This window comes from Myotis brandtii, unplaced genomic scaffold, assembly GCF_000412655.1.
Source record: "Myotis brandtii unplaced genomic scaffold, ASM41265v1 scaffold250, whole genome shotgun sequence".
Classification (NCBI taxonomy): domain Eukaryota; kingdom Metazoa; phylum Chordata; class Mammalia; order Chiroptera; family Vespertilionidae; genus Myotis; species Myotis brandtii.
This window is the reverse complement of record NW_005359478.1, coordinates 3,369,169-3,393,074: the sequence shown is the minus strand read 5'-3', so window position 1 is coordinate 3,393,074 and position 23,906 is coordinate 3,369,169. Positions and strand designations below refer to the sequence as shown.

The window sequence follows — 23,906 nt, the reverse complement described above, 5'->3', positions numbered from 1 at the left end:
GATAAAGGGATGATTCGTGCCATGGGCAGGTTGGAGAAGGACAGACTGAGATTTCATCATGCTGCTCAGAACAGCCCAAAATTTAAAACTTAGGAATTGTTTATTTCTGGAATTTACCATTTAATATTTTCAGACAGCGAGTAACTAAAATCATAGAAAGCAGATAAGGGGAGGGGGGTACTGTATATATAAATTCTCAAAATATTAATTTCAATCAATTCTTGATCTCATCACTAATGCTAAGTAAGACTGATGGTGGAAAAGTACATTCTTCTAACTCACACTCGCTCCAGCATAAGTTCCAATTTCACCTCATTTTTGCTAACACTTAGTAATTGTCTTTTAAATTAATAAAAAATGAGGTAAAATGGGGACATATACTGGACAGAATTTAAGTTAGTACAATGATTCCTGGAGAGCAGCCTCATAAGTGTATGAAAACCCTCAAAACTTACCTAGGCTTTGAAATATATAGAATAGTTAAGACTAGCCCTAACTGGTTTGGCTCAGTGGATAGAGCGTCAGCCTGCGGACTGAAGGGTCCCAGGTTCAATTCTAGTCAAGGGCATGTACCTTGGTTGGGGGCATATCCCCAGTAGAGGGTGTGCAGGAGGCAGCTGATCGATGTTTCTCTCTCAGTAAAAAATCAATAAAATATATTTAAAAAAAATAGTTAAGACTATTACTCAGATGGGCAGTTCTCACTTGGAATTTCAGGTCATTGCAATTAGGTGACAACTGATACTGGACATCTGCTATGGTCTCTTTGCTCAAGTGTTTAGAACTCCAACTGGGATAACTAGAACTTCTGGGAACTGGCTCTATATCTCTCTATCTCATACATTCTCTTCATGTGACCAGCATGGGCTTCCTCACAGTGTGGTAGTCTCAGGGTAGTTGGACTTTTTACATGACTGCAGACTTCCATGAGAACAAGCTTTCTAAGAGACGTAGGTAGGCAGTGGCTGCAAGACTACTTATGACAGTTTTGGAAGCCATTCAGTATCGTCCCAACTGCATGCTGTTGGTCAAAAGCAAGTCATAAAGACAGATCAGAGTCAAGGGGAAGAGACTACACAAAGGCACAGGGTAGTTGGACTTTTTACATGACTGCAGACTTCCATGAGAACAAGCTTTCTAAGAGACGTAGGTAGGCAGTGGCTGCAAGACTACTTATGACAGTTTTGGAAGCCATTCAGTATCGTCCCAACTGCATGCTGTTGGTCAAAAGCAAGTCATAAAGACAGCTCAGATTCAAGGGCAAGAGACTACACAAAGGCACAAATAAATACTTGGAGATGTAGAGGTGTGTGTAACTTTTTTTTTAAAAAAAAAAGCTTTTTGAAGTGTTTATTGACTGTATATAAACCATGAAGTTAATTCTCAAGTGGCTATGAATGCTTCTTATTTACTGCAGGAAAATCCTGAAGAAGGAAGAGCCAGTATTTATAAATCAGTGATCATCAATACTTCTAAGGAGATGATGTGCTTCAGTGACTATCCTATTCCAGATCATTTTCCTAACTTCATGCACAACTCCCAGGTCCTGGAGTATTTCAGGATGTATGCCAAAGAATTTGACCTTCTAAAGTATATCCAATTCAAGGTAGGGAATTTTGTGGGTACCTTTGTGTTTGAGGTTGTTTGTCAATTGCATGAACAATGTGGTTTCATTTACCAGTGCTTACACATAAATATTGGTTTGATATCAATGTATCTATCCTATCTGGACAAAGACTGCACTCTTTGTCTTCTCTGTGCCTGAAAAATATTCACAGAAAGGTCTTTGGCTGCAGCTCTAGCAAGCCACCTGCCAGAATGTTTTCATTGCCTGCATTTTATACTATTTGATTGCAATAAAACAAATGAGGGGGAATGTTTTTCCAGTTATAGAGAGAAACTGACAGGTATGGGAACTTTAAAATCCTCTGGTTCTACAACTTGTCCACTAGTGCTTAGCCCTTTTATACTTTTCTGAAGTATTTTCCAATGCATTATTTTATGTAATCACAGCAACGCAGTGAAGTGGTTATTGGGAAGTTACTAACAAAGCAAAAAATTTAACTCTGGTGAAGAGGGAAGAACACTGAATTGGGCAACAAAAACTTGAATTCTAGTCTTTGTTCTATTACTAATCATCTTGTGACCTCAGAAAAGTTCCTAAACTTCCATGTGTCTTAATTTTCTTTTCCGTAAAACAAGATGATTGTACTAGGTCACTTAAATGGTTTCTTCCTGCTGTAAAGTCTTCCATACCTTTCTATAGTTTTTAGCCACATTTACACATAAATATGCAACAAGCCTGAATCTTCTACCTTTTTTTCCTTGGATGAAAATGCTGCCAGAGGAGTACATGAGTGGGAACCATCCGTTGTCGGGTTCTTGGGGCACGGCTGAAATAAACATTTTCAGAAGCCCCCACGGGAGGATGAGTGGTGGTAGTAGATTGTATTGGCACAGAGTTACATTCCTCTGGTTCCAATGTCCCATTTCCCCAAAACCAGTCCTGGAAGAGGGGCAGCTGGAAGTTCATCAGAGCTGGAAAGAGGGTGAGTGTCCAGAGTTTCCCTTCTGTGTTGCAGCTGGGTCTGGTTCAGCATTTAGACTAGATTATAGTCAGTTAGTCTGTGTGTGGAGTCCAACATGGCCGTGGACCATGTGGGTGAAAGGTAGCTCAGCCCAACACCAGCAGGAGTCCCAAGAGGGCTAGGGTTAGCATTTGTGTGTGTGTATGTGTGTGTGTGTGAGAGAGAGAGAGAGAGAGAGAGAGAGAGAGAGAGAGAGCGCTAGAGTGAGCCAAGTGCTCACTTCTTTGTTTAGAAGTTTAAATATTTTAGGTTTCGTGCACACATCGGTGGCCATGCTCATCCTGGCCAGTTACCTGTTTCCAGGTGTGATTGATAGGCAAGCATTTCCCACGTCACTTAGACCCTACTGGGCACGTATCTAAACTGCCTCTGTCTAGTCCCTTCCCCCATCAATGAGTGGGGAACAGGTTTGGACAGTGTTGAATGTAGCTTTTTGGCATAGCCATATAAATGGCATGCCTATATCTTTTGGTCTCCCCTTTCACCTCTTTCCTGTTAAATAATAACCAAGTTATTACAACGGTATCAAAAACTCTTAGAATCTACTCTCATAACTTTCAAATACTGGTATACCATACAGCAATGTTAGCTATAGTTACATATAGTATATTACATCCCTTGTACTTATTTATCTTATAACTGGAAGTTTGTACCTTTTGACCATCTTAATTCAATTCCCCTATCCCACCTCCCTTCTACTTTCTGATCATTCTGCTAAATCATGCCTTTTTCTGTTTAACAATAATAAAACAGCAACATCCAGTGATAACTTCCAAAGTAAGTCATTTTCAGCCCAGTAGTACTTCTCTTCGCTTGTTTAAACACTTATTGAACATGGTTGGTACCATTCTAAGTAGTGAAGATACAAAAACAAAAATAAAACAAAACCCAGTGATTGCATAGTCTAATTAAAGAGATAGAAAAATGAAGAAAAATTTTTATTAGAAATGTAAGTAATAAAAAAAAATGTTGACCTTAAACAAAAAGTTAGCCAGATATTTCTCCAGCAAAATGGGTTTATTCAGGGACAACAAAGAGTTGCAATCTGGACCAGGCAACCATGGTGGGCCACATGCAAGTCTGCTAAAAAAAAAAAAAAAAAAAAAAGAGAGAGAGAGAGAGAGAGAGAGAGAGGGAGAGAGAGAGAGAGAAGGAACTCTTTTATAGAGGGGAAGAAGAAATTGGGAGGGCAGTTACAAACAGTTCTCCCTTTTATGCTTCATGATTGACATAGGGCATGACGGATCCCCTCCCCCCACTTCCCACTTCATTTTTAATGAGATTTCTATTTACTTTTTTTTTTTTTTTACAAGTGTTACAAAGTGATAAATGCTGTAGAGATCTATATATCGCAGCTCAGAGGAGGGATGCTTAACTCATCTGGGCATCAGTCATCAGGCACCAGGGAAGTTTTCCTAGAGGAGATAATTAAAGGCTGAAGGGTGAGCAGGAATCAGTCAAATGAAAAAGGTATAAAAAAGATGATCCAGACAGAGGCACCAGCGTGTGTAAAAGCAAGAACTATAAATAGTGCAAGATGGCTAGAGTATAAGGTGTCATGTCTCTATTAGACACGGTCATAGACCCTAGAAGCACATAGGAATACATCCTTAATGTTTCCTTAGGCACGGTAGAATAACAGTTATTTGTTTGTTTGTTTGTTTAAAAACAACAGATTAATACCACTTACTACCCCATTTCACAACGTCTTCTTTTATAGTTATTTGTGAAATAGGCATTTATGGGAGCCACGGAGATGTTTTTCTACTCCACTAAGAATGGGAGCCCTATAGCTCAGTCACATGTTTAAAGTTAGACAATGAGAACAAGACTTGGGGTAAGAAGACATCAGAGAGTCTTAAGATGTTCGGGGTTCAGGGGAGGAATAGGCATTTATTACATAGAGCAGTGGTTCTCAACCTTCCTAATGCCGCGACCCTTTAATACAGTTCCTCATGATGTGGTGACCCCCAACCATAAAATTATTTCCGTTGCTACTTCATAACTGTAATTTTGCTACTGTTATGAATCATAATGTAAACATCTGATATGCAGGATGTATTTAGGCGACCCCTGTGAGAGGGTCGTTCGACCCCCAAAGGGGTCGCGACCCACAGGTTGAGAACCGCTGACATAGAGTATCTTAGAAGCACAAGAGAAGTCTAAGCTTTATTCAAGTGTTGCATTGCCTTAGCGTAGTGATTTTCAGCCTTTTTCATCTCCTGGCACATGTACTAATTACTGAAATTCTGCAGCACACCAAAAAATATACTTTTTGCCAATCTGACAAAAAGTAGGTATAATTTCAATTCATTCACACCAGATGGCTATTGTTGTGTTGGCTGTTGTCATTCATTTTTTTATTTGACAGTCTAAAGGAAAAGAGGTCAGTGCCTCTGACTAAATAGTCAGGTATTGCACGTTTTAAAAATTCTTGCAGCACACCACTTGAAAATCGCTGCCTTAGGGCATAATCCAAGAGAACTAGTAATCTGCACTTTTCTAGAAGCGGAGAAGAGTGCGTCATTAGCCTGCCAACTCTATTTTATTTAGCCTCTCTCGTGGAAGTTTGCTTCCTCTGACCACATCTCACAAAAATGTTCTTACCTGTGGAGTATGGAAATCAAATGCCCCTGCATGAGCCTTCTTGTGTGATATCAGCCCTTTGTGTCACTCTGCGAGGAGAGTCATGTCAGGAAAGATGTCCACTGCAGAGGCTGTGGTTACCGTCCCCCGTTGCTATCACTTTCCTTTGCAGACCACTGTGTGCAGTGTGAAAAAGCGGCCTGATTTCCCCACGTCAGGCCAATGGGAGGTGGTCACGGAATCTGAAGGGAAAAAGGAGATGAATGTCTTCGATGGAGTCATGGTTTGCACCGGCCATCACACCAATGCTCACTTACCCTTGGGAAGCTTCCCTGGTGAGTAGCCTACCAGGAGGAAAGACCCTTGACCCATACCTGTGACCTAGTCCCTGAGGAATAGGGGGATTTCATTCTGAGTGATTCTGACCTTGGGATGAAATAAGGCTCATCCTAATTCTGTACGTCCTCCTAAAAGATGTTGGGAGGTAGAGATAATGGTAACTTGGAGACTAGGGGAAAGTTAGAAGGCACTATATTTAGTTTCCCAATGACTTTAGTTTTTCTAAGAATCAAAAGAAAAAAAGGTGGAGTTGATGTGTATTAGGTTGAATAAGGATTTTCAGCAATCAAGGAAACAAACAGAAATACTGAGTTAATAAGGAAGAAATTAAAGCTTAAGGAAAGAACTTATTACCGTTTGGGGCCTGGATTTTTAGGCCCAAGAGCAGTCTATGTATATTCTAGAGTTCATAAAAATATATAGTCCAATTGAAATGCGAGTAGGCATTTAAAGAGGATGAGAAGACAAAAGAGAATGGAGGTTTTCTGAAGCCATTTGTATATCTGAGTCTACCAGTCCAAAGTACAAACATCCTGAGTGAAGCAGACTATTTATGATACAGAATCACAAAGTTTTGCCCCGAGGCGATGGGGGGGCGGGAATAGGCAAAAATATTCAGAAAGGCAAGTGTGCATCTGAGTAAAGGGAGAACATGTGGAGAGTATATGTTTTAAACTCTACACACTGCAAAAAAAAAAAAAAAAGATTTGTCAAATGATATCAGATAAACTATCACCTGATAATTATTCTCCCTTATCTTGCAGGAATTGAGAAGTTCCAAGGACAGTACTTCCATAGTCGAGATTATAAGAATCCAGAGAGTTTCACTGGAAAGAGAGTCATTGTAATTGGCATTGGGAATTCTGGAGGTGATCTGGCCGTGGAGATTAGCCACACAGCCAAGCAGGTTTGAGTCAGCAAATTATTTACTTTGCTTCTCCAAGAAAGCTGTAGGTGGACTCAACAGAGAATATGGATACCTGTACATAGCCCATCAGTGCTGATGGCAAGTGGAGGGCTTGGTCTCATTGCCTCGGTTGGCAACATTATGATTGATGATATGATGGAGCCAAGGTTGCCAGTTAGATTCCCATCATTCGATTGGCCTCACACTAAGGAATTAGTTCATGACCACGACTGTGGTCATAATCCCAATCAGCTGTCTCTTCAGAGTGTGCCTCTGGCGTTGAAGAAGACCGACCAATTGATGGGAGAGCTTGTCAGAATGCAGCACCCAGAAGTGTGGATCTTTCGTTGGCCAGCAGAAGTGCCATGCTGTTATGTGAAGAGCATGCACACTGGGTCATTGAAAGCTCTTCACTCATAGGATGGTGGGGGAATTTTCCTCTTTTCTCCCCAACTGGAAAAAAGAAGCCCTCTAATCTTTCAAAAGACAACATGCTTTTCAGTATGAAAGTGTCCACACTGTGGCACCTGCAGGCAGCTTGCCCTAGCCTTTGCATACCATTAGGCAACACGGAATGATATTTTCTCTAAAGCAATTTCTGTGTCTTTGAGGCTTTCTTATTTGTTTGTTTGTTTGTTTTCATCATAGATTTCCTTGAGGTTTCCTTGTTTGTTTGTTTTCATCAGATTTTGAACTGGAAAGAAAGTGTCATCATTATAAATTCCTAGAAAAAGACATGTCATTTTTATATTTTGTTATTCATGTCTTTACTGAATCATAGCTGTCAATAATAGTTAAATATCTGGCTGTTCTTCAGTAACTTTAATTAAGGTGTGCTTCCCCACAAATGTTTTAAATTTTTTTAATATATATTTTTTATTGATTTCAGAGAGGAAGGGAGAGGGAGAGAGAGAGAGAAACATCAAACAGCTGCCTCCTGCATGCCCTGAGCATGCAACCTGGACATATGCCCTAATTGGAATTGAACCAGTGGTCTCTTGGTTCATGGATCAATGCTTAAGCCCAGCTGGCCTTAAATTATTTTTTAAATAGAAGTTTAATGCCACAACTCTGTTACATGACCTATACTCAGAAACTCCATTCTCAGTCCTATCTCCATTTATCACTACAAAAATGATTTCAGATGCTCCATGAATTAATTCAAATTAATTCTATCAGGAAATAGCTATATAAACAAGAAAGGGTGAACATGTGTGTGGGTGTTATGATAAAAAGAATGTACAAGGTATGTGGTGGGGACCCAAGGCATGAGCCTTCTTTAATATCATTGACTTGTCAAATGGTCAGTTATAAGGGAGCTAGGTCTTACATGCAACAAGAAATTGTAGATTGCCAAGGAACAAAGCATCCCACCTGGATGGAAATAAGGTAATTGTGTCTGAGAGAGCCTGGGAAAACACATAGCAAAACGATGTCTGCCTAGCAGGGACAGCACTGTCACACCACTAAAGCAAGTTGAAGAAACTCAATTGCTGGATATGACTCTTTGCTTTACATATTAAATTGTACTTATGAGAGGTGGTTTGTAAATCAAACATCCTATATAATCCTATATAATAAAAGTCTAATATGCAAATTGACCGAATGGTGGGAATGACAGGTGGAATAACCAATCACTATGACGCACACTGACCACCAGGGGGCAGATACTCAATGCAGGAGCTGCCCCCAGCCCGCAGGTCCCAGGCTGGCCGAGGCAGGTGCCAGCGGAGGCCCCACCCCCCACCCCTAATGCCCTGCCAGTCACCCCACAAATCGGCCCTGATCGCCAGCCAGGCCTAGGGATCCTACCCATGCATGAATTTTGTGCACTGGGCCCCCCTACTTTTAAATAAAACTATAAATGTCACAGTATCAAGGACATTTTATTATAAGAATTCTTGTGCTATAATGCTTTTGTGAAGAGAAAACATTCCTTTCTTTTTTTCCTAATCTACTTTTTATAAAATATGTTTCTATTGATTTTAGAGAGAGGAAGGGAGAGGGAAAGAAAGATAGGAACTTCAATGATAACAGAATCATCCATCAGCTGCCTCCTGCATGCCCCCTACTGGTTAGGGCTTGATCTGGATCTTAAAAATGAATAGGTTTTGGAGCATTAAGAGGATAGGGGCTTTTCAAGGAGGCGTGATGACATTAAACAGAAATGCAGTGGTGATTAAGAGCAAGACATATTCTTGGTCAGTGAATACATCAATTTAATTGTAAGCTTAGTATCTGAGAAGGAAAATAACAGGACATAAAAAAAGATTGTGCAGGCGCTGAAAACCCAGACTAATGAGTTTAAAGTTACTCTTGAGGAAAACAGGGTACTTTTAAAGGATTATGAACCAAAGAATGGTAAAAGCAAATAATTTTTTCCTATGCCCCAGGTTTTCCTCAGCACCAGGAGAGGGGCTTGGATCCTGAATCGTGTAGCAGACCAAGGATATCCTTTTGATGTGTTGTTCAACTCTCGACTTAAACATTTTTTGTCGAAGATTTGTGGACAATCATTAGCAAACACATATTTGGAAAAAAGGATGAACCAAAGGTTTAACCACAAAATGTATGGCCTAAAGCCTAAACACAGGTATGTTCTCAGGATGGGATCAAACTCACAACCTGGGTCTGTGCCCTGACCAGGAATCAAACCTGCCACCTTTTGGTATATGGGATGACACTCCGACCAACTGAGCCACACGAGCCAGAGAGGTACTAGTTCTTTTTATGTGATGTCCAACAACAACAAAATGGTGGTAGAGGGCAGTGCATGAATCATTCATTCATTCATTCATTCATCCAACAAACATTGAGCACCTCTTACAAGCCAAGCATTATACTGGGCATGAACTTACAGATATTAAAGATCTAATAGTAATACTAATACAAATAATAACACCTTACCTTTTTGAGGACTTAATATGACAAGCACAGTACTAAATGAGTTATATGCATTATCTCACAACAGTCCTATAGATTGGCGTTTTCCCTCCATTTTACAAACATTGATACTTAGAGAGACTATCCCAAGAGCACACAAGAAATAAATGGCAGATTCAAGAAGTGGATTTTACCTTAAATACTCTAATGGTTAGACAGACAATAGGATAAGATGGAGAAATGCATGGCATGCTATGAGAGCATGAAGGATGGAATCCTCACACGGCCAAGGAAGGAGACTGAAAGCATTTTTAGACGCTGATTTTAAATCCAACTATTTTTCCCCTCCCACTTTTTATTTTTTAAATGTTCAGATTTACTTCATACAAAATAGTAAGGATAGTGAGCACCACTACCTTTTACTTAGATTCACTATATTTGCTTTCTCTCTCTCCCCCTCTCTCTAAAGATAGATCCACACATGTATATCATACATACTACATACATACATATTTTTTTCTGAACCATTTAAATAGTAAGTTGCAATCATTAAGACACTTTACCCTAAATTATTCAGCATACGTTGCCTGAGAAAAAGGGCATTCTCCTACATAAACATAAGACAATTATCACACTTGGAAAATTTAATATTGATAAAATATCATTATCTAATATATTCAAATTTACCAAGTTGCCCCAATAATATATATTTATAGTTTTTTTAAAATCTAAAACCCTATCAGGTATTGCATTTAGCTGTCCTGTCTCTTTAATTTCTCTTAATTTGAAATAATTCTCCTTTTTTAAAAAGATCCAAGCCAATTGTTTTGCAGAAAGTCGAGAAACCATACATGCACTCTCCAAATAAAACCATTCTTCCTTCACTTCTCTAACATCTTTCCTTTCAGTGCCATCCAGGGTACAACTTCTGCTCTGAGATCCTGATCTGTGCCAATATCCATTAGACCTTTCCCAAATTCCATGGATAGACCAAGATGGAGGCCCTTGGCATATTGTTTAACCGCCTCCATCAAAACAGAATTTTACTTCCCTGTTACTGATTTCTCTCTCCCTCCCTGCCCCCGTGCTCACTCTTCTTTCTTTATTTTTGGTCTTCATCACTACTCACAGAGCTCTGAGTCAGCATCCGACAGTCAATGATGACCTGCCAAATCGTATAATTTCTGGCTTGGTGAAGGTGAAGGGAAATGTCAAGGAATTCACCGAGAGGGCTGCCATATTTGAAGACGGCTCCAGGGAGGATGACATTGATGCTGTGATCTTTGCCACAGGCTACAGCTTCGCTTTTCCTTTCCTTGAAGAGTCTGTCAGGGTAGTAAGAAACAAGATATCTCTGTATAAAAAAGTCTTCCCTCCTAACCTGGAAAAGCCAACTCTTGCCATCATAGGCTTGATCCAGCCCTTGGGTGCCATTATGCCCATTTCAGAGCTCCAAGGACGCTGGGCCACTCAAGTATTTAAAGGTAAGTAACCATGCAACTTGACTACTTAGTAATTACTTGTAGTATGTTCAATTATATTTATGTTCTTGCTTTTATTTTTTTAGTTAAAATTTTCAATGTTGTCATAATTGCAGGGATTCCCCTTTTCACCACCCTTCCCTCACCTCCACCACCTCCCTTCCCACCCCTCCTTCCCTCTCTCCCTCCCTCCTTCTCGTCCTCCCTCCCTTCGACTCTCTCTGAAAAGCAATGGAAAAAATATCCTCAGGTGAGGATTAAAGAAAAAAATAATAGTAAACTGATAACTTAAAATAAGAAGAGGAAGATAAAAAATGTGGTAAAAATAAAATACGTATCCGAACGAGTAAACACTGCAAGAACAGTATCAATGAATTAAGAAAGAATTGTACCACAGGATATTGTATATGTATATAGAAGTTTTTCTTTATTTTTAATTTTTTGCTTTTGATAAATTGGCTGCCTCTCCAAGGCAAGAAATATACCTTCTTCTTCATAATGTTTCTAGTTAATAGAAGTAAAAGTTATGGTTGTACTATAAGAAGCAATTTGGAAGTCAACTCTCAAAATATGTTTCACAAGCATCATAAGGGACTTCTGCTTAATCTCAAATGAAGCATTTCAGTGTTCCCTCATCGACTTATGAATATAAGTAATAATTCCCAAATGAGAAAGCACATGGCAAAATACAGAAGTCTATTTCTTGAGTGTTGAACTTCTGAGTCTCACATTTTAAGAGGGACACCAGGATAACCAACAGACACCAGAGGAGGGCAACCAACATGGCAGAGCATGTGAAACCTGTGATGTGGGGAACTTGTGCTCTGCTGCTGATGATAAGATTTGAAGAAGTTATGACAGTTGTTTTCAAACATTGGAAGGCCTGTCATATAAGATTAGACTCCGTGGCTTCAACAGGCAGAGCTAAGTCCAACGGTGCAAGTTGCATGGAAGTAGATTTGGGGATCAATAAAAAGAGTATGTTCCAGCAACTAGAGCAGCCACGCAATTAAATCATCTCCTCAGAAGGTAATGAGATCCCCGTCAGCAAAGATGTTTAAGGAGGAAAGAGATAACCATTTGATGACAGTATTTGTAAAGAGAAGGCTTGTGTTAGGTAAAACATATTACCACCCAGAATTTTATGGAGTAACACCTTATGGCTGGGTGTGACAAAAATGATCTACATGGCATAGTAGTGACTATAAATCTGGGCATAAAGCGAATTCTCTAAACTTAGAGTTGTTTATATTGGCTTACATACTATTCTACCTTTCTAGCCAGGTCCTTGATGTTAAATTCCTACTATTGGAACTGTGCATCGCTGCTTAAGTTTATCTGTCAAGATTGGGTATTATGAGTTGCCCTTAGCCTTTACCCCCATTCTGACCAAATAAAAAAGTTTAGAAGATGAGGCTTATCTTCCATAGGACTTCAGGCATGAAATGGGATTGAAAATTAATTTTTACTTCCTTCTCCCTGGGTTATAGAGCCTCTTTGTTATTAAGAGTACAACTGTGGGTGTGCTTCCCTGCTCTTTTACTTTGTACTTCATTTTCCATATACTGTAAGGCCATTTATTCTTTCCTTGTGTCCATATTTCATTTCCCAATGAAAAGACTATGCTAGGGAGGAACCAGGTATCGGTTGGAAGGCAGAGTTAAGCAAGTATCTTCCAAAGACAAAGTAGAATAGAGAACGCTACTGTCGTTAATTTATATTATTACATTATGGTGGTGCTAGGATAAAGTGATCGAGTGAAGGTTTAACCTGCTTGAGTACAGAAAACTATCCTGTATTTCTTTGAGTTCTCCATAACACAGTAATTGTTAATAGGGTTATTGTTCCTACTGAGGTAGCTTTAGACTTACATCTTTTTTTTTTCTCTTTAGGGCTGAAGACATTGCCCTCACAAAGTGAAATGATAGCAGAAATAACTAAGGCTCAAGAGCAAATGGCAAAAAGGTGAGAAATTCTCCCAGGGAAATATGTGCTTCATTTTTTCATTTAATAAGGACAATATTGTACTATATTTGTCTTCATTGTGTTTGTTAGTTTAAGGATTTAGATTGTATTGCGAAGGAAAAGGAAATAATAGTTTGTGACAACAGAATGAAGAAGTAGTACCAAATGGTTTAGATATGGATGGGAAAGAAGAGACAAGCTTAAGAAAAGTGCTTAAAATCCTATATGTAGGGCCTAAAAGAAATTGTCAAGTAGGAAAAAACCCTTGAAGAGAAAATGGTTTTTATAACTATTATTTGAAATGCTAAGTAGAGCCGCCAGAGAAAGGAAGAGTGAGAATGAATTGAGTGATAGATCTGGTTGAATTCCAAATCCACCGGTAGGCTTACCAAGCTGCAGAGGCCACTGTTCTCACTGGCTCCTGGTATGAATAGTCTGTGTGATTTGGAAAGGTGGTAGCATCAGCCAGCTGCTTAGTGCTTGGGTGGACACAGTAATTTTAGCATTCTTAATTTCAGAACTGAGCTTATTCACTGGTCAATTTTATTTGGACACAGTGGAAGTTGGTGGTTAAGTTCCTAAAATTTTGTGCTAAAGTCAGAGGCACAATCATCCAGGCCTAAAGATGTAGTTTTTCTTGAATTGGTTATACTAGCGTACCTCTTCCCCACCTTGGAGGAGAAAGAGTTTTTATTTAACCCTGATACCCTTTCCAGGTCTTCTAGTTTCCTCTTTCCTTTCACTGCCAAATGTCTGCAATAAATATTCTGCATTATATGCTCTAAGTTCTCACCCTTTCCTCCTCCAAAGGTCCCTGCATTGTAACTCCTTGCTACGGCTCCCTTCAAAGTCACCCATGCCCAACTTCATTTTCCTTCCTGGGTTTGACACTTTTAAACATCTCATCCTTCTTGGAGTGCTTGCTTTCCTTGTTTTTCTGGTACTAAAATATCTTATTTCAACTCTTCTGTTCCCTTTACTTTGACTTATTTTTGTCTGGCCACCTGACTGAGCAGTCCCTAAGGATATAATTTTCCCTTTAGTGAGGGTCCGTTATGTACATACACTCAATGGTTTATATGTGTGAGTTTATCTATTTCTCATAACAACCCTACAAGGCCGGTACTAGTGAATCTCTTCGTGAAAGATGCATGAATACTACAGCTTGCAACCCAGTAGAGGATAAATGTGTGTCTATAAATACTTGAGCCAACATAATATCCATAAGGGACAGCTCCCAAATTCTGTCCTGTCTTCTCTTCTCTTCTAAACTTTAGAATCTGTCAGTTCCTGTGGAATTTCATTCACCAGTTCTACTTCAAATTTATTTTCTATTTTTTCCCCCTGTCCTTGTTTTGGGTTCTCTTAATAAGCCCATCTAATTTCAATTAATTTGACTTGGCTTTTTCTCTTACTTCCTTTCTGTCCCACTGCTCTTTGTTTTATTTTTATTCTAGAAAATAAAATAAAATAAAGTTACCAGTTAGCTCTCTAAATCTCAATCCTTCCACACAAGTATCATCATTACCACATTTTCCCTCTAAAAATCCCTTTTAGCTTTTCAAATCTGCACGTGGTGTAATCATCCCACCTGGCTCTATTTGGAGCGTTACTTCCTCTTGTGGAATAAGTCATCCACCCCCCTCCTTTCAAGATTCTGAATTAACATTGGCCATCCGAAGTTGTGCTCTGTGGACCCCATGATCACTGCCCTCATAAAACAGTTGAGAGTCCACAACTTCAGAATTTTTATGATGGGTTCTCTCTTTCTGATAAAATCAGAGTCCTCTGTATCTGGAACTGCTATACTTGCCTCTCTTTATCCATCCTTGTTTTCCACAACATTCCTCCTCTACTGTAGGGTAGTGCCTACAGATATTTTATACTTACATCCTACTCTCATTCCTGCTTAATTCCTTCACTCTACTGTCCCCCTGACTTGTAATACTTTCCTCTTTGTTGTCAGCTTATTTGTATCCTCCACATCCTTCAAGGACTTATTATAGTCCTATTTTAACTACCCTCTTCTACATTTTTATTTAGCAGTGTAAGATCACATGATTTTCCAAAAGTCTTATATTCTTCTATGTTTCATGTGTATCTATCTTACATTCTTGTCCTTAAGAATAGAGACAATACCTTATCTTTCTTCTCTATTTTCCATACCTCCTAGTATACAGGATACTAATAACAGATACTTAGAAAGCACTGATTAATTGACTGATTGATTGGTTGATTGACAAAATTGTTGATAGGCCATGGCTTTTGTCTTCTCTGCTTCAGGTATGTGGAGAGTCAGCGCCATACCATTCAGGCAGACTATGTGGACACCATGGAAGAGCTTGCTGATCTGGTGGGCGTCAGGCCCAATCTGCTGTCTCTAGCTTTCACCGACCCCATACTGGCATGGCAGTTATTATTCGGACCCTGTACTCCAATCCAGTATCGTCTACAGGGTCCTGGAAAGTGGAGTGGAGCTCGAAAAGCCATCCTCACCACAGAAGATCGCATCAGGAAGCCTATGATGACAAGAGTCGTTGAAAGCAGCGATTCCATGCCTTTAACAATAACAATGGCCAGGTTTATGCTAGCCATTGTTATCTTTGCTATAATGATAACCTATTTTTAGCTGTTCCATTGGGGAGCTGGATCTAGAGATGCCTTCAGAATCTGACAAGATTGAACAACTCTTGAGTTTCACCTTGCCCAGAAATCTTTTCTTTCTCTTTCCAAAGCATTAATCCTCTTTCCTCTTTCCCCTACAAGGAAATTCCAGCTTTTCATTCATATTGACTTATCTCCCTTCTTCTTATGACACATCATATTTTCCTTCCAGCCATCCCTAGTCTGTGAGCTCTGATACTCTGTTAGTCATCTTTTTATGTCCTTAGCAGAATTATTACATGATGGGTGCTTAATAAATGTTGGTTGTTATCAAATATTATGGTGGGGAGCAGAAGTCAATATCTGTATAAGAAATGGGTGACTCCATGGAACTCAGCTTCTGATAGGATTTCGTTTTCTATCAGAAGCTCAATCTTTTGTTTGTTTTTAATATTGTAATTAAATGTGTTTCCTGGGGATAAAAAGAAATAACGGTCTTGTAACAGTTGTATATACCTAAGATATATATATACACACTTAAACATTTCATCTCATTAGCTATTCACTAGTGTATCTGATATCTGGTCTTTTTGACTCTTTTTCCCTCAGCAAAAGGTCTTTATTATCTCAATGAAGAAACTACCTTAAACTTTCTAGGCTCATGGGTCATTCCAATAATCTAGCATTTGTCAGAAAGTTCAACTTTGTTGAAAAACTTGAGATTTTAAATTAGCTGTCCTATCTTTTTTGATCTCTTAGTTCTCATATTAGAATCCAACAAGACTTTACCTTGGGAAACATGATAAGTAACTGCCTACTGTTGTAGTGTGGCCTAACAAATGTTATTTGATTTGTCTCCCACCACTCCTGTGTTTTCTCTTCCAACCCTTCTCACACATAAATAATAAGTATTTGAAAATGTCATTTCTACATTAAATTAGAATTGATATTAATTAAATATAGAGGCATTCAGAGGAAAGGGTGGTGTGGAGGTAGTAAAGAGTAAAGGTGATCAAATATATGATGATGGAAGAAATTTGACTTTGGCTGGTGGGCACCGATGATATAGCATAGAATTGTACATTTGAAACCTATATAATTTTATTAACCAATGTCACCCCAATAAATTTAATTAAAAAGATGCCTGGCAAGTGTGAATCAGTGGTTGAGCATTAACCCATGAACCAGGAGGTCACCATTCAATTCCCAGTGAAGGCACATGCCTGGGTTTCGGGCTCAATCTCCAGTAGGGGGCGTGCAGGAGGCAGCCGATCAACTATTCTCTCTCATCATTGATGTTTCTCTCTCTTCCTCCTCCTTTCTCTCTCTGAAAAAAAATCTAATTAAAAAGAAAATATAAATATAAAGTCATTCTGCTTATAACAGTTCTCCTTATATCATATAGTGTAGTTCTGAAAAACAGCAAATGAAATGAAAAGCAAGGACTCCAGCTCTGACCAGTGCCACTGTTGATTCTGTTTTCTAATCTGTAGAAGTTATGCTGTGTGTTTGTCTCACAGAGAAGTTAATTAAGTGTTAGCTGTTAGGCACACTTAGTTTCATGAATTAAGGTACTGCGTATACTAGCCAGATGTATGTTCATAAGTAGCTGTTGTGCAATACATTTGGGGATCAATGCCCATTACTCAGCAAATGATAAATTTGAAAAACTGAAAGAACAACATTAGAAATTATTATCTTTCCCAATATAAATACACATAAGAGAACCAAAAAGTGAGAACCACAACTTCTTTCTAAGCATATAATTATTTGGACGATTTCCTGCCCTTTGGCCTAATTTACCTATGAAAATGCCTTTTGATAATTAGAGAATTAACAACCAATATTACTTCATAGGTCTTTTTCCTTCCCTAATCCTTACAATGCTGGGGATTTATAATCTATTAAAATGGACCTAGTATCTTTTAATCTGCAGATTACTTCAAAAGTAAATTGAAGGTTGCTTGTTATTTTTTCATTTCTTTCTTTTAACGTGTCAGTTTGCCTCTTTCAGCGAGTAAGTTTGTGAATTAATAGTTCTTTCATAATATAATTCCTAATTATCAGCAACAAGTACCCCAGTTTTCTTTAAAAAATTTTTTATTCTAAATTCATTAACTGTCTCATTCTCCTTATAATTTGGAAGGTTACAAAAAAAATCACTGGTTAAGTTCTAAACCAAGCTAAAAGTAAAATATGATTAGGAAATCGAACTCAAAATAATCCAATTACTACAAACCCATAATAACTAATAAATATGCACTAATATTCATCAATTTATCATATCTTGCAATTATACTAAATGGTCATATTATTTCTCCTATTAGATTATACCATAGAATGCATCCATATAGAGCCAAAAAATATGGACATGCTCAAAAAGCAAACTGATGGGGTATGTCAAAGCCACACAGAAGCCCAGTGAAGGTGGCCCCAATGGCCAAAGATGTAACTAGCAATAAAATAAATTACCTGATATTAGATTATAAAAAATACCCATGAGTCTGTATTAATACAAATCTATATATATAAAAGGCTAAAATGCAAAGTGTCCCCATGGGAGTTCGACCGGGAGACCAAAAGTTCTATCGCTCGCGGTGATGTGCGCTGACCACCAGGGGGAAGCACAGAACGAAGGAAGGCCCTGGCCGGCAGCTGGCAGCTGGGGAAGGGAGGCTCAGGCTGGCAGCCGGAAGGTCCCAATCAGCCCTGATCACCAGGCAGGCCTAGGGATCCTACCCGTGCATGAATTTCATGCACCGGGCCTCTAGTGTTTTAATAAATTATTAAGAGGGGAAGAATACACAAATCTCCAACCCAGAATTCCAAATACTTTATGTAGACACTCTGCCTTTGTCAGACTATATATCACTTGGTTCTCTCACCTGTTTCCTTCTTGAACTAGTAAATTCCATAGAGGAAGATACTTTGTAAGTAATCTGTATGTTGCTAGTGCTGCCTAAAACATATGACCTGAGTTCGTTAATGATTACTTAATGGAATAAGTAAATTTGACATAAGAGGTAAAAGTATGAATGTATTTTTAAAGGATGAAATAATATAGTGAATATATCTCAACATAAATAAATACACACATACATAAAAAGTATTATTAAAGAGAGTAAGGAGTGCTTAACATTTTGCAATGTCTGTGGGGCAAGACTGTTCTAGAAAATATTCTGGAATAGATCACTGATCTGAGTCAGCATGTCATCTCTAATGTCCTGTTTGGTTTGAAACACAAATGATATGTCCTGTCTATAACTTATAGGCATACCTTAGAGATATTGTGATTTCAGTTCCAGACCACCATAATAAAACAAGTACTGCAATAAATTGAGTCTTAGTCATTTTGCTGGTGGAGGGTCTTGCCTTCAATTTTTTAAAAAATGCAACACCTCTGAGACTCAATCAAGCAAAGCACAGTAAAATGAGGTATTCTGTAAATTCTCAAACACACATCTACTACTCCTTCTTGCCTGTGAAAGTCAGTATCTTAACACAAGAAAGGAGGAGTGGTAGATGTCTTCCTTGGTCGTCACTGCTGCCTTGATCCTCACAGCTGTTTCCCCCTGCTTTCTCAAATTCCCACCTTCTTGAAGCACCCACTATCTCTAGCTCAGTGGTTCTCAACCCTCCTAATGCTGCGACCCTTTAATACAGTTCCTCATGTTGTGGTGACCCCCAACCATAAAATTATTTTCGTTGCTACTTCATAACTGTAATTTTGCTACGGTTCTGAATCGTACTGTAAATACTAGCTGATTAACACAAAAACATATTTCTATTATTTTCCAGTAGGTGGAGCTGGATCACAAGGTTTTTAGCTCTGTGAGATCTCAGCATTGTCTGCCTTGACCTCTGGTCAGTGTAGCCAGGATGCCTTGGGGTGGGCTGGGGAATCCCTACACTCCTTTGTTGTTTTATACTCGTTTTTTTGTTGTTGTTTTACACTCAGTAATGGAGACCTCGGTCCTCTGCCAGGGTCCTCCCTGTGTTCTGGTTAAAGAGTGTACCCTTTGCTTAGGGAGAAATGTGATTCTGCAGTATTAGTGTCCCCTTGGGCACACAGTTAATGTGGTCTACAACCCGACATCAAGGGCAAAGGGAGGCAATCTCTGGGAGGTTAAGGGTAGGCGGCCAGCCTTTGTGGCTTGGCTTCACTGTCTGAATTGCCAACAGCCCGACAACTGTGGCCGCTCTCCCTTGCTGTGTTTTTGCCCAGGTCTCTGTGCTCAGCTGCAGCGATTGCTGCTCATTCCTGCAGGAGTGTCCATGTAGTCTCTGCTCCTCCCAGATGAATGGTGTGTCGGTGACAACCAGATTCCTCCCTCCCTGGATGAGCTCCTGGCTACTGGGCTGTGTTTCTGGCTCGTATTGTCAGTGTAGGTAGCTAGTTATTGCTATGAGGAAATAGCTAGTTATTAATATAAGGAGAAATGCAAAGGGGAACTAAAAAAATCTTAATAAACTGGGAAGCAGAAGCAGGTAACAGAGCAGAATTCCATCTAGTTTACTGGTAAACACTCATTCACACACTCCAGAGAACCGCCCCCCGCAACTTTCCCCCCACTCCTCAGCAGGAGACTTAATCCTCAGAACAGGATACGAAAAGCTAGCCTGGGAACAATCAAAAAGGTGATCAGATTGGATAGAGTGGATAGAGGACATGAAACCCCAATAAAATTTACTGGGAAGAGTGCCCAATCCAGGCCTGGGAAAAGTTAGGAATTTGGGTTGGATAGTTTGGTTCTTTGTTCTTTACCTAAACCTAGAAGATATATGGAGGACTAATAGGAGCCTTGTGGCAGTGCTTTAGAGCCCACCCTCTATGTCCCCTAAGGTGTATTAATTCCTCTTAATCCTATATAATAAAAGCCTAATATGCAAATCGAGCAAACAGCGGGACAACAGTGCTATGATGTGCACTGACCACCAGATGTTCAACGCAGAAGCTGCCCCCAGCCCGCAGGCCCCAGGCCAGCCAAGGCGGGTGCCAGCGGGGGACGCCCAGTCGCCCCACTGGTTGCCCCACAAATTGGCCCTGATTGCTGGCCAGGCCTAGGGACCCTACCTGTGCATGAATTTCATGCACTGAGCTTCTAGTTTACAAGAAATTCTTGCCCTCACATTTAAACTTCTCTATACATGTGGCTTTGAAATTCTTTTCTCACATCACTGCGAAAGAATCTATCACTTTCACTAGCAACAGTGTCAGCCCCACTCCCTTTTCGCTTCCCCCTTTTGATCCACTTGCCCACCTTTAGATGTTTCAATGTGTGGATCATGTGGCTCTCTCAGGCACATTTGTATGTTGAGCAGGGAATCCTTTATTGAGATATGGCTGTACATATTACTGTAAGTTATAGGTGAGAGACCAAGGGAATCTTTCACACCACCATTCCTCTCAATATAATACAATTCTATATAATAAAAGCCTAATATGCAAATTGTCCCCTTGGGCGGTCGTTTGACTGCTCGCTATGATGTGTGCTGAACACCAGGGGGTGGCATGGAACATGGCGGGCGTCGATGACACAGCGCTGGCAGCGGGCGGCAGCGGAGGTGCTGCTGGCCCCGATGGGCCCCAACGAGAGCAGGACCGCGGCAGGATGGTGGAGCAGGTAAGTGGGCAGTGCCAGGCCAAGGCGGGTGCAAGCGGGGGCACGGGTGCTGCCCAGGACTGAGGTCAGCTGGGACCCACCCTTCCATGCCAGACACTCACGTTTTGATCGACGGCCAGGCCTAGGGACTGCACCTGTGCACGAATTTCGTGCACCGGGCCTCTAGTACTATTAACTAAACCATAAACCTTGTTCAAATTTCACTGCTTTTCCCACTAATTTCCTTTTCCTGTTCCAGGATCAACTCCAGGATCCCATCCTACATTTAGTTATTATGCACCCTTAATCCCCTCTAATCTTTGGGAAGTCTTTGGTTGTACTTCAGGGCCTTGACACTTTTTAAAAGAACTAATTTAGTTTCTATCTAATGTCTTTTTCTGTCACAGGATCTCACTCAGGATACCACATTACTCCTCATCATTAGCCTCCTTCAGACTGTGCCAGTTTCTCAGACTTCCCAGTTTTTTTTTTATGGTGTTTACAGTTTTGAGCAGAACCGGTTAAGTATTTTGTTGAATATTCCTTAATTTGTAATTCTCTGATATTTTCCTCACGAGTCAGCTGGGATTGTGGGTTTTTGGGAGCAAGACAGACTGGCCAGGAAGCTAGGGCAAATGGAATAGGGAGACTGAGAGAGACAGCTGAACAAACTGGCAGAGAAATTTACAGCAGATACCGAAGGTCACTTCCCTAGAGATAACATCCAGGCCTCAGCTGTATTTAGCTCCAGCTCAAGAAAAACAGCAAAACAGGTAGTCAACACCAGGACCAGCTGCAATGACTAAAGACCCCCTACCCTGACAATGACCAATCGGTGGAGCCCACAACCCTGAAAAAGCACGCCTGGAAAACTGATGAATAATCTGCAGAAACTCTCCCCTGAGACCTTCCCTAAGATCCCCACCTGCAAGAAAGAAAAGCCTCAAGACAAAGGACTCTGCACTCATCCTCACTGTTTCAGAGTCCTATGGAAAGGAAGAAAGGAAGGCGGGGTGGGGGGTTGGGTGGTGGGGGTAACCAAATAGGATGCAAGCAGACAGTCAAGATTTTGGAGGGGTAAGCAAAAGGTTGCAGTAAAAATGTGCCTTTTTGATGCTGTCTTTGGGTAAGAGCCAGAAAACTGAGTTTATTAGATGCAGAACACAGATAAAAGAAGGAGCAGTGGATTTGTTGGACTTAAGTGGTGGGTTTTCAACTTAAATTATAAAAATGAACTTTTTAATAAATAGAGCAGCTCATTCAGAAAGCGTGGCCTTGCGTGACTTCAGGGTCCCCATCACTGGCTGTGTTTAAGCCTAATGGCATTATCTTGTGAGAAATGTAGTAATTATCCTTCAGTTTGCAAATGTTATTAAAGCATACCCTGTACAAGGCTGCGTACAGAATATGAAGAGGAATCAAATCAAGATTTGCTCTTTGCCAATTGTCAAAGTAGTGCTTCTTACACATCAATGTGCACACACTCTCCCCTGGGGATCTTGTTAAAACGAAGATTTCAATTCTATAGGATGGAGCCCAGATTTTGCATTTGGAACAATCCCTTAGGTGGTCTGTGTAACATGTGTTGAGTGACAAGGGTTGGTAGTACGGAATGAGACAGCCATCTATAATAATAAAAGCGTAATATGCTAATTACCCACAAAGCCCCAGCAGGTGGGACTGTAGCAGCAGCGGCAGGCGGGGGGCGGGGTCCGGGGGCCAAGGCCCTTGCACGAATTTGGTGCATCAGGCCTCTAGTATAATAATAACACAAAGTAAGAATTGTTAAGTACCATTCATTATCAGTAAAAGCCTGGATTTGTCCCAAATCCAGGACTATCTTTGCCCTCTTCTGCCTAGTATTTATTCCTTGGTTGTTTTTGTTGTTGCTCTCTTTCTTGAATTTCATTTCTTCTGGGGTTGCTCATTGCATATACTGTTTCTTAGCTTGGAATAGCTTTCCCCTTCTTTTTAGACTGGCATTTTACTAATTTAAGATTATTTCCTAATCACCCCTTCCCTGGGCCCCCAAACTGACTGCTCCCTACAGCACTTAGGGATTTTTGTTTTTGTTTTTTTACTTATTAGAGGCTCAGTGCACGAAAGTCGTGCACTGGAGGGGTGGGTCCCTCAGCCTGGCCTGAATCCTCTCGCAGTCCGGGACCCCTCAGGGGATGTCTGCCTTAACCCGGCAGTCAGACATCCCTCTTGCAGCCCGGGGCTCTTGCAGTTGGGGACCCCTTGCTCCTTACCACCCACCTGCAGTGGAGGCGGGAGAGGCTCCCACCACCGCTGCTGCACTCTCCAGGTGAGCCTGGCTTCTGGCTGAGCAGCACTCCCCCTGTGGGAGCACACTGACCACCAGGGGGCAGCTCCTGCTTTGAGTGTCTGCCCCCTGGTGGTCAGTGCGAGTCATAGCGACCCACCATTCTGCTGTTCGGTTGATTTGCATATTACGGTTTTATTATATAGGGTTGATTTTTTACAGAGAGGAAGGGTGAGGGATAGAGAGTTAGAAACATTGATGAGAGAGAAACATCCATCAGCTGCCTCTGCACACCCCCTACTGGGGATGTGCTCGCAACCAAGGTACATGCCCTTGATGGGAATGGAACCCGGGACCCTTCAGTCCCCAGGCCGACGCTCTATCCACTGAGCCAAACAGGTCAGGGCCAGCCCTTAGTTTTAACCTCGAGCAATCCTGCCGTCAGTGGGAAGCCCGGGTTCTTACTCCCTCTAGGAACCCACCTCTCCGGGTCGCCTACGACCAAGAAACCGGTTTTGGCGTAACTGAGGCCAGGTGAGCGGCCGGGAAGAAAGCACCGGTCCTCCGGGTCCTGAACACGGGAGACTGGGTGGCAGCCCGAGTGACGTTCGGGGACCGCGTCCTCCGCACGCGAGGCCCGGACTCAGCGAACCGATCCCCAGGGCAGTCCCGCGCGCGGAGGCG

The 23,906-nt window shown here is 40.8% G+C and overlaps 1 protein-coding gene across 3 annotated transcripts in view; it reads left to right on the top strand.

Annotated features, from left to right (window-relative positions):
• LOC102252019 (dimethylaniline monooxygenase [N-oxide-forming] 5) overlaps positions 1–16,494 on the top strand; it is a 34,053-nt gene extending 17,559 nt beyond the window's left edge. For all 3 annotated transcript variants that reach the window (XM_014540865.1, XM_005867625.2, XM_005867624.2), the window contains exons 3-9: positions 1,418–1,606; positions 5,347–5,509; positions 6,278–6,420; positions 8,814–9,013; positions 10,435–10,787; positions 12,677–12,749; positions 15,033–16,494. In XM_014540865.1, the coding sequence (XP_014396351.1) occupies positions 1,418–1,606; positions 5,347–5,509; positions 6,278–6,420; positions 8,814–9,013; positions 10,435–10,787; positions 12,677–12,749; positions 15,033–15,378 (1,467 nt within the window). In that variant the 3' untranslated portion in view covers positions 15,379–16,494. The remainder of the gene's footprint in view (positions 1–1,417; positions 1,607–5,346; positions 5,510–6,277; positions 6,421–8,813; positions 9,014–10,434; positions 10,788–12,676; positions 12,750–15,032) is intronic.
• The last annotated feature ends 7,412 nt before the right edge of the window (positions 16,495–23,906 follow it).